Genomic DNA, 20134 nt, shown 5'->3' with positions numbered 1-20134 from the left:
CGAACAGCCATCTCCGCTCGCGCGACGAAGCACATGCAAATGAAAGCCTGCCAAAGTTGCCCTCATGTGCGCGCGGACATGACTGCACGACAGAGGCACCAGCCGGGACGCTTGCAAGCCATTGTTTTAAGTTTGCTTACTTTTGGGTCCATACCGCATGAGCGAATGACGTTTTAGCGAACAGCGACATTTGAGCGAATCAACGTTTTAGCGAATAACGGGGGCGCGCGTTAACCCATTTGCCGCGCTGCGCTTTACGCCGCTTCGCGGCGACAGTCTGCGGTGGCTCATTACAAAAATGTGAACCCATTTGGCCCACCCGAAAACGCCGCTTGGCGGCGTCCGACTATTCGCTAAAGTGTCATTCGGTGAAACGTGGGCGTTCGCTAAAACGTCATTCGATCAATTGAGTGCCTCCCGCCCACAGCACTGTTCATTTGTGGGGCGTCTCAATGTCTCTTTGGAGACATTGAAAGTGGGAATTCCTTACTAGCCAAAGGCAAAGCGAGTCTTGCAGCAGCCTTGTAGAAAGTTTCGAAAAGCAAAAAGAAAAGCACCCGGTAGTCTTAATGCACCTTTGTCTTGTATACAATTTCGCATTGCACTGCAGTAGTTACGTGTTTCATCAGTCGGAGACAGCTTCCATTTATTATATTATATAACTGAGTCGGTCAACCTAATGCTGTGATATTTACTAGTAAGCTGGCCATTTTCAAATAGATTTTAATATGTGCAGTTTGGTTATTATTGATCTATAACCGTACATATATATGTATAACTTAACTGAAGCATTGCAAAATGTGTCATGTCATTGTCTTTTCGGTAACATGTTGAAAGACTCCCAGGTGGTCGAACTTGACCATAATCTGTTTATTGCGGCGAGCGAAGTGGCCTTCGTTCGTTCAGCACTTAAAACGAATATGTTTATTTTTCTAAGAATATCTGCTCCAAAAGCCACTTTTACTGCTCCGAAACATTGTTTTGGCTGCTCCAAAAGCAACTTTTGCTGCTCCAAAACACTGTTTTGGCTGCTCCAAAAGGTGCTCCAAAACGGCTTAGGCCAATCACATCACTGTGAGTGCCATCACTTCTCCTCGTGCTCGCTTGTTTTGCATTTGTTGCGTGAATCACTTTGATGGCGGGACTTTAGTGAGTTACAAGACCTGATTAGTATACTGAGCACTCGTGCACATATTCAAGCTTGGGATCACAATTGCTGGGACCGTACCTTCAGTCAAACCTTAGAATATGGGGAGCAAGTGTTTCAAAGTGAACCTTTGGTGCATCGGAACGCAAGAAAGAGCACCCCAACCAAAAGGCAACATAGAGAATTAGAGAATGTGCAGAGAACATGAAATGACGAGGCAGTCAAGTGTGCACCATCATTGGGTGAGGGCAGAGGGAAACAAAAGTACAAATTACTATGCAGCATGCAAAAGTAATTTGCACGCTACATAGGAAATTTTTTCTTCTTTGGCAGCCATTTACGGAATGACCCCTTGATCCAGAGTTGTGAGGCACGTTACCAACCTCCATAACAATCACCAGTGTTACAAAAATGCCAGTTTAACGAAGTAAACTCAAGTCCTAGCCTACACCCCACGGTTTTGATGTGTTGGCTCGACCTTCACTAGCTTATAATTAAGATTCCGGTTTAACAAATTTCGCCTTTTTAATGGTTGTTATACAAAGCGGTTATGTGTTCCTCAAGACAATTTAGACATGCAGTAGTGAATACATGACTAAACGCCGGCATATCGATCATACATATCAAACTGGGCAGGGGCAGTACTGCGGTTCGAGCTTTTGCTTTCTTTCTGTGAGAATGGTTGTCTGTAGCAATGTTTTTCTCCATCCATCTTTAGCGAGAGCCACTTCACTACCATCTGCTCCCAAGAATGTGTCCCCGAAAAAGATGGCGGATCCAGATCCAGAGTGCGACTTCTGTCAAAGCATCGTCAAGCTTGTACATGATGAGCTGAAGGACGAGAAAACAGAGGTTTGTGCTTTTACTTTGTGTGTCAGGATAAGGGTATGAGAGCATTGCTCTCTCTCTGACATTAAGTAATTTTATTCGCACAATTCAGCGCAATAGCAGGCAGTTCCATCGGCTGCTCATGAACAGTTTCCGATTGCCTTGGGGATGGTACACAGGACACGATTGTACATTCATTAAGACACGTTCACACATGTTGAAGTCAGTGCAAAAATTGCTAATTGAAGATTTTAAGGTTATATAATATAAGCTCGATAAACTCGGGATACTGGCTTCGGGTGACGAAGCAGTATCCCGAGACGAAGTTTTTCAGCTTACTTTCGGAGGTCACTGCTGGGGAGAGCTAGCACATGCCTCGTTCCATTGATATAAATTACTTTTTCCCTCTGTTGAGCTACTCTGAAGTATGCTCTAGGGAAAGTCACTAACTTTAAAACAAACTTTATCAGGAGAGCAACTTGGAGCAACATGGTTCACTTAGGTTGGCTCACAGCAGTCAATAAATCAGTGCAAGCACTTGTATAGACCTTTTCACCCTCCGCCGCATGGGCGCTGCCATCTTGGAATCACGTGATGCGGCCGCCATTAGGTTGCTTCAACTTGTTGCTTTGCTCTCCCGTCCGCGCCTTGGCGGATGCATTGAATTTGTGTTTTTTGTCGCGTTTCACCGCGTCTCTTGCCTTACTCCGTAAAGTGTCGTCCGATACTTATACTTACCATGCAATTGCATTACATCATTATGCGCGCAACTTGTGTAGTTGATTTTGTAACACGTTTTGAATATTTGTTTTACCGTCGGCGTGCGGGATACGTGTGAAAAGGTTTTATAGGAACAGGAATTAGCGTTAGCACTTGCGCACATTGAATACATATATGACTTACTACTGCAGACGCCAGCACGCGCAGCGCGTGTAACTACACTCTACTCTGTTTCACCTCGTGATGTACCTCAGGAAAGGCTAAAAGCGCGAGCTCCTTGCTCTAGGGCACATCTCGGCAGCACAAGCTCGCGTGCAATAGAGCAGCTCCTAATGCTATGAGCTCGCGCTTCTAGCCTTCTCTGCGGTACAACATAAGGTGAAACGGAGTATCGTAGCATGCACCACGGTGCTTGGGAAATTTAGCAAAAGGACGCTGTCTGCTTTTGTGTGCTACCAGTACCCGGCCGATTGAGTCAAGGCAATCCGCTTTCCAAAAGCATTGCCATGCCGACAACTATCGCGTTCATTTAGGCTTAGGAATTGCCAGAATCGAAAGACTATTTGAAAAATGCAGCGAGGTGATTGCTCATGCTTTGCGTTTTAAGTGAGGTAAGGCAAATCGAAAGCCTCCTGCACCATTCATTGTTGAGAAACGCGCCCGATATTGCAGCTACAACGACGTATTAGTTCCAAAGCGAGCGGCGCTCACTCACCGGGGCACCGCCATGTTTCCCCGCCGTCCTTGCTCTGCCGGTCACATGACCTAAAATTCCCCCTCGTAGGGAAATCCGGTTAACCACGGTTAGTTAACCAGCTTCGAGCAAACGGGCCCTGATAACTATCGTCTCATATCGCTCACATGGATTGCATTGAAACTTTTTGAGCATATCATCCTCTCTAACGTTATGAATCACCTAACCTGTAATAACTTTTTTTTCCAAAACCAGCATGGTTTTCGCCAGGGTTATTCCTGCGACACCCACCCTTTTTGAATTTTCTCACGACCTGCACACTAACCTTGACTCGCTCTCTGAAACGGATGCCATCTTCATAGATTTTTCCAAAGCTTTCGATCGGGTTCCTCACCTACGCCTACTCGCAAAACTATTGCGACTCAATATTGATCCCTTAATCGTATCTTGGATTCGCAGCTTTCTCTCATCCAGAGTCCAATATACAGTCGTCAACACTTTAGAATCAAACTTTTCCGACGTTTTGTCTGGGGTCCCACAAGGCAGTGTCCTAGGTCCGCTTCTTTTCTTGATCTTTATTAACGACCTTCCAAATTCTATCACCTCTAACATACGTTTATTTGCTGATGATTGTGTCATTTATCGCCAAATAAATTGCTCCTCCGTTCACCTTCTTCTTCAGAAAGACCTCGATAATATAACCAAATGGTGTGATCAATGGCTAATGTTACTAAACCACTCTAAATGTAAGTTTGTCTGTTTTTCTCGAAAACATTCCCCATCTCTTTTCAAATATTCTCTAGGCTCATCAACAATTGAGTATGTTCAATCGTACAAATACCTTGGCGTTCATTTTTCTTCCCGTATGTCTTGGACCCTCCACATTGACTCCATACATGCCGAAGCTTCCAGAACGCTTGGTTACATTCGACGTTGTCTGCACTCAGCCCCTCCAGCTTTGCGCCAGCTGGCCTACGAAACTTTTGTGCGTCCGAAGATTGAGGATGCTGCTGCCATTTGGTCCCCACACCAGATTTACCTCACTAACACCTTAGAATCTATTCAGAATCGTGCTGCCCGATTCATTCTTTCTAACTATGAACGCACTGCCAGTGTGTCGGCCATGAAGGCTTCCTTATGCCTCCCCACTCTCATTTCTCGTCGAAGAATATCACGCATCTGTCTTTTCCAGAAGATTTTTTATTACCACCCTCTACTCAGACAGTCTCTACTGTTAGAACCGCATCGTTCATCCCGACGACTTTTTAACCCCCTTAGTGTACGTCGCATCCATGGTTCCACTGTCACCTTTAACAACTCATTTCTTCCCCTTGCCATAATAGAGTGGAACAATCTACTGGACCATGTAGTGCTCATCAGTGACCCCGACCTCTTCAGACATGCTGTATCGTCTATATTTAATATGTAATCAGTGCGATGCTCCTACCTATGGCCAGTGCTCAGCCACATCTTGTTTCTATGTTTTGTTTTTTTGTTTTTATTGTATAAAAGTTCTACTTGTGTGCTTCTTTGTATTGCCCCCCCCCCTTATGTAATGCCCCTGGCGGGGCCTTTAAGGGATAATAAATGAAATGAAATGAATCCTTTGAAGAGTTAAAATAAAAGAACATCAAATGAATACCTCACCTTCTGGGAAAAATTACTCTTAAAAAATGGTACTAATAATGGCCAGTTCTTTTGGGGAAACATGCAGTATAACAGCTACATCATGCAGCTCTGGAAAAAAATTACAAAAATAACACAGTTAAAAAAATAAGAAAAGTTAAATTTTTTGCAATTGGTTGAAGATACTGCAATTTTTTTTAAGGCGAGACACTGGTTCTAAAATGGACTATTTTATTTTTGCAGCTATACTAATGAAAATCACTGTGCATATGTGTTCCTTCTTTCTCAATTCAAATATGAAATCAGTTTCAAAATATCTCAATTAGTTTTCAAGTTACAAAAATAGGGTTGCCTAATTTGGTTAATTTCTTACGGGTCGTTAAGGCCATTTCGAACAAAAATATTTTTTTTTATTGATGTAGATGCATAGCTAAAGGTCTGCCATGCATTATAAAGCTATTTATATTTTCACAAAATTACATTATAATACAAAAATGTACTAATTATGCTAATTATGACACTAATGAGGTCGCATTATTTATCATAAAATTTTCGTTGTCATTATAAACTGCAAAAAAATAGCTTTACTCCACAGTCCAGTCCTTTCTGAATAAAACGGTATAAAAAGTTTCAAAATGCTACGATAAAAACTTCATGAAAACCCCCGTAAGGCTAAGCACGTTGACAAAAAACATGAAGATGAGAAAATCAAAGTTAAAGTTTTGACATTGAACATAGAAAATTGTGTGAACAATGATAAATAATAATTGCCACCAAGGTGTAGTGTAAGTCTTCATGAACAACTTGACATAAAAGATGATGTAATCCATTTATGGGAACATTCGGAAAAAAATATGAAAGAAGTAAAGAACGAGTGAAATGTTGATAAAATCACATTTTCCTGTTTCGACGCTGACTACAATAAATTATGTGAAAACCCTTATGCAATAATAGTTATCAAGATGTAGTGTAGTGCATTCTGAACAAATAATTTTAAAAATTGCAATAATTTGTTTTTGAGAAGATTGCAAAAATGGTGAAGAATTACTGATATAGGCTAAAAATTGCTTCTAAAGTGATGACCCGACAACTTTGGACAACGGGAGAGGCGAGCAAGAGTTTCAAGCTCCAAACGTAATTTTGTTTGGCCCTGAAAAGGGCCTTTGTTCCACATGGCACTGGAAAAAGCCATTACAGCTGTCCTGGGCTGTAATCTCGTGATGCTCCTGCCTGGTGTCGCTTGGAGAACCTTTCCTTCACGCTACTGCTGCTCTGGTGCACCGCGTTTGCTTTACGTAAACGGAGACTGTCCTTTTCGATGCTTCGGCGGACAAGGCAGTCACCGGTGGCGTAGCCCAGGCCTGCAGCAATGGACTCGTTGGTCGCTCTCCTTCCCTGGTTGTAGACAGCAACAGCTTCAGCCGCAGCCCTCTTCACGCTGTCCAGGGAGGCATTCGCATTCTTTGAAGTCTGCGTCCATCACCGAATGCAGGCTCTCACTGGCATTCTGCGTCTTTCCCTCACTACACCGTGCCAACAGGTCTTCATTGCTGAGCCTTTCAAACACTGGCTCCAGTGCAGCCCGAACACAATCCGGAAGAGGATTCTTGTGCGGCGGCGGAGGCTCACTGTTTGCCAAGGCCCTGTTGTACTTGCACCAGGACTCCGCTCCCTCGGGGCACTTGCTGTGGTCTGGGGCGCCGTCTGTGGAGGTCATGTGCAGGAGTGTGGCTTCCACCGCCCTCTTCATCCCTGGAACGTCATGGCTGTTACTCCTGAGAGCATAGCCGTAATAGTTAGTGATCTTGATCTTTTCCTGTGTCAGCTTTCCTCTCCCACCAAGTGACTCGCCTTGTGCCTTCTTCTTCTCAACAACGTTGCGCAAGGCAGCTCCCATCCGCTTGTGGACGTGGTTCACGCAGTCCTTCTTCTCTATCTTGATGAAGCCGTAAACCTTCGCTTCAGACAAGGCATGGAATGTCCGGCTGTCCCCATCCGAAAGGACGGTGGTGTAGCGGAGACCATGCTTGGTCAGAGACCTCTGGAACATTGTGAGCGCAGCCTCCACCTCCATACGGCCAGCATTGCAGTCAATGTTCCTCTGGCAGTCGTGGGTTGCGTACCAGTCGCTGTAGCCATCGTCCTCTGGCTCCGGTCCCAAGGCACATCCAAGGCAGAAGTTGGAGTACACAACATGGTCGATGACGAGGCCAGAGTACAACTCCACAATGCAGCCTACACCAATGTGGGAGCTGCGTCCTCGGGTCATCCATGATCCGTCGAAGATGACATCGATGTTGCCAATGGGGTTCATAAAGCCTGTGTAGAGCCCCTTGACGACAGTAACACTGGCGGCTTCACTGTCGGTTGCTGCATTCTCACATGCCCGCACAAGCGTTTTCAGGTGTCCCTGGTACGTCTTGTGGTGCAGGCCCCGATGAGAAATGTTCATGGAGGCACAGAAGTCTGCCAAGGCTGTCACTCCTTTGCCAATGGATTGGATCCCCTTCATGGCCCTCATGTTCACTTCAAAGGGAGTGATCTTTGCTGTTCCAGCAACCCTGGGAGAGGAGAACTGCTTCTTCTGGAAGTCGCAAGTGCTGCAGACGAGCACAAGCTTGACGGCCAAGCCGTACTCCTTGTCCGCGGCCTTGCTGAGCGTGAGAGATCCCACACCGCAGCTTCCACACCTCGCGTGCGCGAAGAGGTCGTTGAGGACTTTCATGTCGACGATGACAAACTGGGTCCCGGCATCGCTTGTTTGGCATGATCCGTTGACTTCAAGCAGATCGAACTTCCGCTGGGTCGCCGACTTCTCCGATAAAACGCGCTTGCTTTGCTCCGATCGCTCGGCGCGCTGCGCTTGCTCGGCCGTAGAGTAGTAGGTAGAGTCGACGCGAGTGGTGCCGGCAAAACTTGAGCCATCCGGACCAGAGCTTGAGGCCGCAGCATCGTCAACGGGAAGGCTAGCCGATGGTCCCGGCAGATCCAATGCGTTCGGCAGTGGCGCAGATCGTAGCGGCGCACTTGCAGGTGATGTCTTCCGCTTGTTCCACGCACGTCGCGTCTTCCTCCCGAACGTCCGCCGCGTACTCTCCTTCAATCGAGAGTCCCCCGGCATCTCGATCGCTCGAAATAAAACTCCCGCAACTTCGTAGCGAGAAACCAACGATGTCCGACGCGAACGCGCGAACGTAAACGATTTCGAAACAACGTGCACTCAGCCGCGAAACGAACAAAGCGACGGGCCAAAACGAAGCAGACGACGCTTCTCCACGCTCCCCTTGCGCTGCTGGAGGCGCGCGCGCCAAGAGGAGGAAAGGAGCAAAAGTGGAAAGGGGCGCGTCTTGGCCTATGACAGGCGCGCGCGGCACGACGTACCCGTGACGTACGCGCGCGGGCCAATGAGCAATCGTTATTCCGGTCGTGAAAACCCGCGGAATGCGGACGCTCTCCAAGGTTGTCGCGATAGTGAGTGGGATGAGGACGTAGGGAAGAGAACCAGCTCCCCAACAAGACCAAGATGGCCGCGATCCGACGATCGGTCGTGAAGCGACGCGGGCGCGCAGTTTGACTATTTTTTTGCGTTGGATTCGCGATTTGAGCGTCGCGGAGGCATCGTATTTATCGTTTTTTTTATACTTAGACGTCGAATAGGACATTGAAACTTCGCAGGCAGGTACTTCAGACTATATTCTATCCAAACATGTGATTTTTGAAAAACCCCAAATTTCGCGATTTTTTACCATTTTAAGGCCCGCGTCTCGCCTTAACAAAAGAGCTTGAAAATGCAGAAAGTAAATTCACAGGTGCTTTCTTTATGAAATTTCAGTAGAAACCTCAAAAGCCAGTTCTATCAATTCATTCTCGAATTGTAGCTTTCCTGAACCGAGATTTGATGACTAAAAGTGAAACCGAGATAAATGCATTGGAATGTTCAGAAAGCTGCACTTCAGGTGGTGCCGGCATGTCGGAAATAATTTATTCCGACTTTAGTTACAGGAGTGAAAGTTCCTGACAACATCAATCTGGTGATCTGCAAGCTAATAAGATAACTCACTAAAAAAGTTACTGTAGAATACCGCACATCCGCCCATTCCACACTAAGCGCCCATTCTCAAATTTGTAAGAGCTGAGAAAATCTGCACAGTACATATATATGTAAAATTTATGACCGGACAAGCGCTGACCCCCCTTTTATTGCAATTATCTCCAAAGTTTGAATGGGCGCCTGCCCGGTGTTTTACGGTAAGACCGCTTGCATGTATAAATGCAAAAGCATTCATACACGCAGCGCATTCCTACAAGCTTGCAGCCCACTATTCTCTGCGGCATGGAGGACAGCGGGCAGCGTGCCCCGCTCCTCTGCGGTGCGACATGGCTCAAAGAAGAGCATATCTTTTGTATCTTGATTCAGTTAATGTCATGTGCTCAAATTTTCTTATTTTATCACCACCGCTATCGTCACATTCTCACGGAGTTTCAGCTTTCTGAGAAGCATAGTTTATTTATGCCGGCTAAGAAGCCGGGCTTGCCTTTCTCGGTCGAACCCTGTAGTTTGGGAACCCATGCTTTAGATCAGGGAGAAGCCCTGGTCTAAAGTAGGGCTGAATGCCCTGCTTTGGGGATGGAATGTGGAGGTGTGAACGATTCAATATAAACAAGAAATGCCAATCTCGTGGATCTTGCCTTTCAGGCGGCCGTCAAGAAGGTTTTGGACCACGTGTGCGACCTCTGTCCTACCAGGCAGAAGTGCATCACCTTTGTCAACACATACTACGAACGCCTTGTCTCCTTGCTGCTTCAGGAGATGGATCCAAACCTGATTTGCAAGGACTTCCTCCACCTGTGCTCCGAAGGTGGGTGCTGGTGTCACTCTTCAAGGGTTGCACTTGTCTTTGTTCCGGTAATAAAGCAAGAGCCTTTAGTAGTCATTTTTATACAGTAGGCTCATGATAATTCAAACTGATATTTCAGGGCGTTTTCAGACAAGTTCAAACAACCATGTCTGGTGATCATTTTTAATTTAGATGAAAGAAATGTATTTTGCTGGTTCCATGCCTAGAAAAATAAAACCAATCATTGTTTTTGAAAAAAAAAAAAAAAAAATTTGTTTTTGCGAAAACATTTGTTAGCACCCTCTCAGTCACGTGCGTGTTTTGCGTATCGCGCGATGTTGACATTTCGGGCGGCTTTCCCCAAGAAAACTGTTCTGGATACGGGTCTAGAAAGATTCACTGACAAATTAGGCATAGGAAAGATTGAGAAAAAATATTTATTGCCGAGTATTAGGGTCGTTATTTTGAGAAAATAAATTGCAAACACGGCACATTGCACAAGATTGCTGTGAATTAAATATTTTTTTCCTCCGTATCTATAAAACCTAAGGTCTTCGAACCTTGCCAGTATGTTGCCCTGTATATAGTTCATCTTTGCATCAAATATTGTTGTCCTTGTTAGACGGAGGATTTACAAGAATTGCTCACACAGGGGCATTTAACTAAATATTCATTACTGCATATGCATATGCATTATTTGCAACTTTCAAATAGATTATGAATAATGAGGACTTAATCCAGAATAGAAATTTTAAACATTTGGACATTCTTTTTTGTAGGCATTTTGTAGAGGCTCAGCCGGGCACAACTGTTGTGCTGCATATAATTAGATATTTTTTGCTGGAGGGAAATAGCCGACAAATGAACAAGAGTAGGTGTATTGCTTTTCGGATGCTCTGTTGGAAAGATTTAGTAATGCTTAGTTTTATCAGATACATTTAGGCTCACTGTCACGGATGTGTCTTCTCATCTCTAGGTCCTCGTGGAAATTTCGAGTGCACCTTCTGCAACTACGCCCTCCATTTCATCCAGAACCAGCTGGTAGACAATGTTACCGAGGTGGGGGTTCTCCAGTTCTGCTTTTCTGGTTTCTATAAGTAACTGCTCACTTTAACGATCAAGGTTAAGTGTTATTCTTAAGGAAAAGGTGTAGGGCTAGTCGTAATGTCCTAGACATTTCAGTTTGGGTAGCAAGTTGTCTAGGGACTACCGTATTTGCGTAATTGTAGGTGGACCCATTTTTCAATTTTTGAAAATCTGAACTTGGAAGGGGGGGCGTGGTCGACTTATAATCAAATCCAAAGCATCCCAGCGGCGACAAAGATGAAACAGCCGCGGTATCAAGAACACCTTGGCTCGTTATGAGTTCAGCCAGGTGTATCTGTAGCATATTGCCATTCTATGTGCTCTTTTTGCAAGTTCTATTTTTTTTTTTATTTGCACGAAAGAATATCACACTTACGGTGATCGCGAATCACCCGATCAGCCGAACGGCGAGCGGCGTGTAACACATCGCGCTGCGTGGTGGCGTGCCCGAGTCTTGGGGGTGACGACACCTGATGTAAGAGCCACGCCGGAACGGCCGGAGCAGCTACTGGATCTGCCTCACTCCCCGTCGCTTGTTTTCGTACAGCGCACAGTGTCACGTTGTTAAATAGAGTGTTGAGATTCTGTGATTATGCTGGAGTGCCAACTATGTTTCTGTAATTGCTTTAATGCCAGCATAGAATTTCATTTCTGGATAGTCACCAAGTTACGTTGATCCTTTAGGTAGAGTACAAATTCTTTTTCGTTTGAACAAACCAGGATCTTTCTATGTTGGTATGTAGCTGCAATTACCAGAAATTTCCTATTTTATTCAGACTAATCAGTTTCTTCTCCCGTTTGAACATGCAAAATTGCACCTTTTCTAAAGTGTTCTTAGAGCAATGATGAAAGGCAGCATGTTTTATGAAAGATGAACTTTCCTCGGGGAATAATTGCTAGAAACTATGCCGATGATGCAGTTACAAAAAAATCTTTCTGGTTGGTTGCTAGAAGCATTTTGACGGTACAGCTCTTGGAACAGCAAATTTAATTCTAAACTTGCACGTGACATGGTTTGATTGGAACCTTTTTTGTGTGGCAGGCGCGCGTTCAGGAGGTTTTGGACAAGCTTTGCGACGAACTACCCGAGCAGTTTGCGGATGAGTGCAGGGCGTTTGTGGAGGAATACGGACCAGCTCTGATGGTGTTGCTGGCTCAGGAGCTGGACCCAAGCATCGTGTGTGTAGCCATCAAAGCCTGCCCCAAAGACGGAATCCGGAGACGTAAGCAAGAATCATAATTCAGTCCAGATGTAGAGTTCTACCATTGTGGCCCTTTGACAGGTTGGAGCCAGTCGTGTGTCGGCACCAGCATATGCCATAAAATGGCGGACAAGTATAGGGTTATGATGTCAATACAATTAAAGGGAAGGTGCAGCGAGCTGGACAAGAACAATGATAATGATACCTGGAGAAGGGGAACAAGCGGGACAAAAGAACAAACAGAAAGTCTCCAAACACAACTAGGTAACTGGTGCGTGACTCCAAAAATCCGCCTGGTCCTGGTATCGAACCAGGGACCTCCCCATCCACCGCGCACCAGTCACCTAGCTTTGTATTGAGGTTTTGTGTTTGTTCTTTGTCCCGTTTGTTTCTGTTCTCCAGGGATTATTATCGTTATCGGTATAGGGTGTCTGTCTACAATGGATATTAGCGCTGTAAAGGAGTTGGGAAACCTGGGACATTAACGTGGAATAAAAAGTTTTCAAGAGAATATCGAAATTCTAAACGATTTGTGTTTTGTGATACTCGGGCAGTTCAGCCTTCGGGAACATTGCAATCTTTTGTCAAGAAAAGCAGAAATTTATAATTTTGTGAATGTCATCCATAGGATTCAGTGCCAAGCAATTTGTAGAGCCATGGAATAAAAACTAAGCGAGTCCAAGAGTTTAATTACTGTTTATTGATATTTTATGAGTCATCTAAAATATTCCGGGGAACATTGCGATGTTTGTTGTTGTTCGGTTGAAATTCTCATTTTAGAGCATGCGCCGAGGCATTGATGTCCAAGAAAGTTGGAGATGTGTGTGAGCCAGTTGCGAGAATGAAGGTGGATGGGAGAATCCTCAATAAAATAATTGTATATCCAATACCAAGGAGTGCTTTCACTAAATCTGGATCCCCAAGTGCATCTTTAGATCATGTATTTTTCCAGAACCTGAGGCCTTTGTTGCGGATGGCAAGCTGAGCAAATGTGACACATGCACAACGGTTGTGGATTATGTTGAGAAGATTCTGCAAAGCAAGCCCAATGACAAGGAGATCAGCAAACTCATTGAGAACGTCTGCAAGGCAGTGCCTAAGAACATGCAGTCCGATGTAAGCCCATTGCCTGATCCTTTCTGAGAGTGCAGTTACAGGCTTTCAGTTTGGATCTATCGTATTGGCAGGCTTAAGGGGAGGCACTCCCTTGGAGGGTCTACTTTTTAAGTATTTGTGCCAGGTTGATGAAATTTTTAGGGTATGTTAAACATCAAAACTTAGGAGGCTACACCAACTTTCAACCCAAAAGGTTTATTTTTTGACAAGTTACAGCCTTATACGTTGAAAAAAATGAACATGTAGCAGTGCCAAAGGAAAAAAACTATCGTTTCAAAATATGAATAAAAAGGCACAATTTCTTTGTTGGGATATAACGCTGAATGACTAAACTAATCGGTAGTAGGCTTGAAATAATTTTTAAGGCCATATTTTATGTAAAAATTAACTTTCAGTAACGGTATAAATTTTTGATTTTTTTCTTGTTTCACGAACGTCAACATTTTTGTGTGAAGAAATAACAATTCGCAAAAAGTAAGCGCATAGCCGAGTTCTCCAGTAAATTTCATGCCAAAAAAGTCATACATTAGACTTGGGGGCACTTAACTCATCGAACAATAGTTTTAGAGCTGTGAAAAAATGGTGAAAACATGAAGTTGAAAAAAACGGGTTTGAAAGTTCGAACAGTGTTTTAGTTCAGATGGGGCTTGCCATTTCATCTAAAATGCTCCAGGGGCATACGTCACTCCTTCCTCTGCACGGTCCCTCTGTGCCTTGGCCACAGCTTCCATCTTCCTTTTTTTGTGGGACATCTTGGAGGACTCGAGCGCTTTCACTTGGGCCTTTGCAACCTTCATCTTGATGGCCCTCTCCGTATGACGCTTGGTAGCTCCCTGGCTGTACGCCCATTTCCAATAGAGCTTCCTCGATCCCTCGAGGCCCCAGGTTGAACTCAAGGACTGCAAGGGCCACTGCACACTCCACAGTCTTGAGGGAGGCGAACTCCACCTTGGGGCACCTCTTCCACACCAAGGCATTGAAGCTCTCATTGTTGTTTTGAGTCTTCATCCGGGAACACCTCTCCAGCAGATCCCTTTGTGACAGGCGGTTGTACAAGGGTACCATCTCCCTTGCGATTTCCTTTGAGAAGGCTGGCTTAATGTGTGGCCGGAACGCAGGTGGTTCTCCCGCTGCCTCGAGGGCCTTGCTCCGATTATAGTGGCACCAGGAGTCCGTGCCAGTGGGACAACCTACATGCCTCGGCTCCTCGTCAGTGGAATAGGAGTGCAAAAGGCTTGCAAACACTCCTCGCTGCATGGCTGTCACGTCGGGTACATTGTCCTTTAGCGAACAGGCATAGTAGTTGGTAAGCTGCTTCATCTTCAGGTTTGTCAGCTTCCCTTTCCCGCCTAGTCCCTTCTTTGCCTTCTTCAGGGCTTCCAGACCCGCGTACATACGCTTCGCGACATGGTTGACGCAGTCCTCTTTGTTGATTTTCTTGTCGTAGAGCTCAAGACCAGCTACCTTAGAAAAAGCCTTGCTGTCGCCATCACACAGCATGGTGGTGTACTGCATACCGTGTTTTTCAACTGAACGGCCAAAAATAACAGTGGCTGCCTCCACTTCCATGGCACCGGCAGACCCATTGAAGTTCTTCTGGCAGTTGGGTCGGTGGTCTTCCATCCATTCCGTGTACCCCTCTGTGCCTGGCTTGGTCCCTGGGTGCACAGCTGGCAGTAGTTGCTGTGGACGCTGTAGTCCAGCACAAGACCACTCTCAAGTTCAATCGCGACACCAACACCGAAGTGGGAAGTGTGGCCGCGTTTATGCCAGGTTCCATCGTATGTGACGCACACGTCTAGGAGTTCCCCCTCTTTGGCGTTCTCCGTTTTTCGCACCGACAGCGCAGCGGTCCTCATCACATTGCCGGCGGCCGCCGTGGCTGCTTCGTGGACCTTCGCGGCAACTTTCCGAGACGTCTTCAAACACATCGGCGGCGGCATAATCATCCCGGTAAAAAGATTAGTTAATTTTGTGAAGCTCACGCCACAGTCGCGTGACGAGAGACCGATGCGCGCTGCGAGATCGTTCTGTCGCGTGTCACCAATATTCACAGAGTGTGGAGCCCTCGCGACTTCTCCACAAGTTGGGCAATGGACAACGAACGCAAGGAGGACGCCCTTCCCGGTCTCGGACAGTTTGAGAGAAGCTCCTGCACATTCAGGGCACAGCAAAGCACTTACTAAAGCTTCGATGCAGGACACGCCAAGCAAGCGGTAGCCGTCGAGCTCTTCGCCTTCGGTTAGGCCTAGCTGCTTCTCGGGATCGTCGGGCTCGGAACATTTTGCGGGCGCTTCTCGTTGCATCATCGCAATCTTCCGCTCGATTGCAGTGAGGTCGTCTGCACTTGAGATTTCGGTCACCGGCAAGGATGATGTGGACGCCGATGGTCCCGGGTGACGTTCGGCGGGAGGCAGCAAAGTGATGGGCGATTCCAAGGCACTCGGCGACGGCGGAGCGCTTGGAAACGGCGAAGACGCGCTCCCGTCGTCTTCCTTGGGAGGTCGTCCGCTCCCTCTTCGCTTCGAAAACCGCTTGCGGCCACCGAACTTAAACGGCGAAGGCTTGCTACGGAAAGTTGCCGGCGTCGTAGCGATAGAAAGTCGAAGAACGGTCAAGGGCGCGTAGAGCAGCTAGCAAACGAAACAACGACTGACAGAAATTGCGCGCTAGCAGACGGTTATGACAGGTTATGACGTCACGTGGCTCGTCCTAGCGAATCAGAGCTCTTGTTTCGCCAGCTTGACCTATAAGAGCGTGCACAGCTATGTTTTCTACGGGGTTTCACGGTCTTTGAGCACAATATCGCGAACAATGCTGCAAACAGAACGAAAGAGGGTGAGACGCTCATTCCAACGAGGGGGGCCTGTCCATGCTAGTCCTAAAAAACGCGGAGGGAGCGCGCTTTGAAAATAGCACATTTTCGTAATCGGCCGCGTCGTCGGCGCGCACGTGCGGCCGCCAGCACGTCGAAAATAATTTATTTCGGAGTAAATACTTTACTTACAGGAATAAAATTTTTGGACAGCATTCTTTATGAGTTGTAAAAGCTGGTCAGCCTATTTTCCAAAAACGCGACTTTTTTGAAAAAATCGCGATTTCTAGGCCGTGCCTCCCCTTAAAGGCCTATGGAATGTCTTTGGGTGATACGGTGGGTAATGGAGTATAGTCGGCACTGAGCAGACAGTGTCAAAGTCTCTCTTAAAATGTATTTATTAAAAAAGGAGGGACATTGGTTTGATGGTGCAACATGATTTTGTGAAACATCAAGGACATTGGTGCAATGATGTGAAAGCGGGGGTGTCTACTCAAAGTGATAATTATCTTTGCTCTGAAGGCACATTACTTTAAACATCAAGGACATTGGTGCAATGATGTGAAAGAGGGGGGTCTACTCAAAGTGATAATTATCTTTGCTCTAAAGGCACATTACTTTAAACATCAAGGATATTGGTGCAATGATGTGAAAGTGGGGGTGTCTACTCAAAGTGATGATTATCTTTGCTCTGAAGGCACATTACTTTAAAAACTAAACTATATGAAACCCTAGATTTGAATGCACTCCATAAATGCTGAGAATGGTTTGGATCTGCATATAATAGGAGAGAAAATTTAATATGCCAGAAACCAGAAAAAAAAGCTTTGTATTGTAAAAGGGTTTCTATGGTCACTACGAGCTAGCTCAATGTACAAGCTCACTTTTGTTTTTTAGTGTGCATCCTTGGTTGACCTGTATGGACCCTACCTGCTCGACGCCATCGGAAACATTGGCAACAGCCATGAAATCTGCAAGGTGAGCATAAATAATTTAAGTTGATAACTCGAACCAATATTTGGAGTTCACCAGACGTAGATAGGTAACAGGATTGGGCTTGCATTCACTGTGCAGTAAAACAGTTCTCATGCGTTACAGAGAGGCCAGTTGGAGCTCCAAGATTTGTAGCTGTTTTATGCTAAAGCTCTACATAGGGTACAACTTTTTCTAAACGAGCAGGTGAAAATCTCTCTGCCAAAAGGTCATGGCTATTTGTGTGTTCGGAAATTTAGTCACTGAAATTACTGTCTGTATCATATTGTGGTACGTTCCTCACAAGTGAGTTAAATAAAGAAAGGGAAACAGTGAATGAATTATCGTTAATGACTATGTTTGCAGGTTTTTTTTATTTTGTAATTACTATTTCACTGTACCACACTTCGAATATGCTGTGCTGGAACAGAAATTCTGTAATTGGGGACAAAACAGGCAGATTTAATGGGTGGGGCAGTGGGTTAACTCGGGGTGGGGCACTCTGCACAGAGATGCAACATCGTTGATGGATGTGATTTCACATATGAAGGTACCATATCTTCCGGATTACAAAGCACACTTCTGTATATTGAGCTGTTTTAGCAGAAAAGTTGGTCACAGGAGCGACATGCGCTTGGCAGCCCCAAAGATCCTAGTGTGACGTCGCAACTGGTCGGTGTCTTTTCACGTTTTTTCACGTTTTGTCACATATTCAAGAAAACAAACATGATATTCAGAATCACGGGATAAAAATACGTCAGAATTCACCATCTCGTTGTTTTTTTTTTCAAGAAGTACTTCAGCTTCCTTTTAACAAAGGTTCACAGTATGAAGGTGTTACAGTAAACTGTTCATATTTTCGGCCATTGAAGTACAGTCATGGTGTGTTCTCCTAAAGAAAAACCTTTAGTTGCATGACCGCTGTTTACGTTCTTATCTTTAAATCCCGTTACACTGCATTTGTGAATCAATGTTGCTTATTAAACATATTTTGCTTCCTCTTCCGCATAGTTTGTCGACATGTGCTCGGATGGGACCGAGCAGTCAAAGCTTCTCGGCGCCAAGCAATGCACGGAAGGTCCGTCATACTGGTGCGGAACCCCCGAACAGGCAGCGTCTTGCAACGTGAGTTTCAACTGCCTATCCCACAAACTTTTAATTGGTGTACCAGTTAAAGGGGAACTCTGCCGATTTTTTGAGCTTCCCAAACTGAACACATTGTCGAAATGCCCAGGCAATACCCAGGCTTTGCTCTTTCCGACATGCTGTTTATTATCTCTAAATTAAAAATAGCTATGTACAAAATGCCAAGTGAGGGTTATGCCAATACCAATATTCAAACTTTCCTGCACTCTCCAGTGGGGTGGTGTCACACGTTGCATATCTTGCAAGTGGAGCAGGCAGTCTAAAAACAGTTTTTTGCATGTTGTTTAACACCTGAGACTGTGGTGCAAAAAAGGGAAAAAAAAACTTTTAGTCGAAGGGACAGACACAGAAGGGAACGTCTCAAACTCGGCTAGCTGGTTTATTTCTCGAGCATTCATGTATAGACCGACACGCTGTTTCCAAACAAGCCCGCGTTTGCCCACACCAGGTATGGGCACTGCGCATGCGCGGAAACCGAATTCGAGTGAACTGAAGCTTCTGCGCATGCGCAGGGCCATCGACAGCGCCACCGCAGCTGCATGACGTCAGGGACGCGTCTTGGTCTATACCCCAGCTAGCCTGCGCACAGCCTTTACACTAAAATTTGGAATTGTTTGTTTTTGTTTTACTGGCATGAGTATTTTCAGCAACCATTTCATACTATCGAACTTCTTGTAGCCAATCGGGAACCAGCTGTACTGCCCCCATATTACATCTAATGTCCTGTTTGAAATTTTACAAGTAGAGCAACTTGGTGAAAAAAAAATATTATTGTGACTTCTAATTTGGGATTATTTGTTCAAATGTGCCTATTAATGTGTCGAACCAATTCTGATGCAGATCTTTGCCTATAGAAATTTCGCCAGAACTTCTCTGTAACCTAGCTGACATGCTCTGTTTTTTTTTTCTTCTGATTTTTCAGGCACAGGAGTACTGCAAGAAGAAAGTATGGAAGCAGTAGCAATGTTTTCGTTTGTTAGTTTGTTCCTGCATGGAGAACTGGAGCACAAAGTTTTAATGTTCCCTTAGTTGTTTTATTATTGACCTTCTGTTAATTCTTTTGCTGCTAGCTTTATTTTCGATGTGGCAGTTTTTTGTGTTCGATGGTGCCCTTTTACTCATTTTCAACGGGAGAATTATCTTGAATAAAACGTTTTGCTACATGGTGTCTTTCCTTACAGTGTGCAGTTGTGCTTTTGGATGTCTGCTCACTTTGAGAACGTTATCTGAACCTGTAACTGAGCATTTGATATCTGTTACCTGTGAGTTAGGATTTGAAGGGATTTTAACATAGAGATACAAGAACCTTATTGCTATAATGCTTATAGTCTGAACTTGGATCGCATTTTCATGACACGACACCTCGACGTGTAGTCGTTGACTACTCCCGCACAATCAATCCGATCACTGTCGCAGATCCATAACCGGTCGATTGCATGGAAGTCGCATTTCATGCAATTGCAGGTTCTCGTTTCATGTCTAACATGGACATCAAGAGTGCATTCTTCACAATCAAAGTGAAAGAAGACGACGTGCACAAAACAGCCTTCGTCACACAAGACCACCACGAAGAGTTTCTACGAATGCCTTTTGGGCTCAAGAACGGACCGCCGACCATGACGAGAGCCATCAAATTGGCATATTCGCACCTTCGCAAACTAGGTGTTGTCACCTACATCTACGACATTGCCTGCGCACACAACAGTTTCGAAGACCACATCAAATGCCTCCGCGAGATCTTCAAGGCCACACGAAGCATGGGTTTCACACTCTCGCCGACCAAGTGTGTCTTCGCCTCGCCAACCATCACGCTCCTCGGAAGAGTGTTGACAACAGAAAGCATACAGCTAAACCCTGATCGCACATCTGCTGTATCTCGGTATGCTACACTGACGTCCATACGTGAGGTTCACAGCTTCCTTGGATTTGCGAACACGTTTCGCA

At 45.4% G+C, this 20134-nt stretch overlaps 1 protein-coding gene across 1 annotated transcript in view; it reads left to right on the top strand.

The window, feature by feature from the left end:
* LOC8036807 overlaps positions 1-19351 on the top strand; it is a 51028-nt gene extending 31677 nt beyond the window's left edge. Inside the window, exons 29-36 of the mRNA XM_029982532.4 lie at positions 1866-1999; positions 9712-9874; positions 10830-10912; positions 11982-12162; positions 13094-13257; positions 16970-17050; positions 18056-18169; positions 19113-19351. Coding sequence (XP_029838392.2) covers positions 1866-1999; positions 9712-9874; positions 10830-10912; positions 11982-12162; positions 13094-13257; positions 16970-17050; positions 18056-18169; positions 19113-19151 — 959 coding nt within the window. The 3' untranslated portion in view covers positions 19152-19351. The remainder of the gene's footprint in view (positions 1-1865; positions 2000-9711; positions 9875-10829; positions 10913-11981; positions 12163-13093; positions 13258-16969; positions 17051-18055; positions 18170-19112) is intronic.
* Positions 19352-20134: the final 783 nt, after the last annotated feature.

Source organism: Ixodes scapularis, unplaced genomic scaffold (assembly GCF_016920785.2).
Source record: "Ixodes scapularis isolate PalLabHiFi unplaced genomic scaffold, ASM1692078v2 PGA_scaffold3__209_contigs__length_174095766, whole genome shotgun sequence".
Taxonomy (NCBI): domain Eukaryota; kingdom Metazoa; phylum Arthropoda; class Arachnida; order Ixodida; family Ixodidae; genus Ixodes; species Ixodes scapularis.
This window is presented reverse-complemented; position numbering and strand designations above follow the sequence as displayed.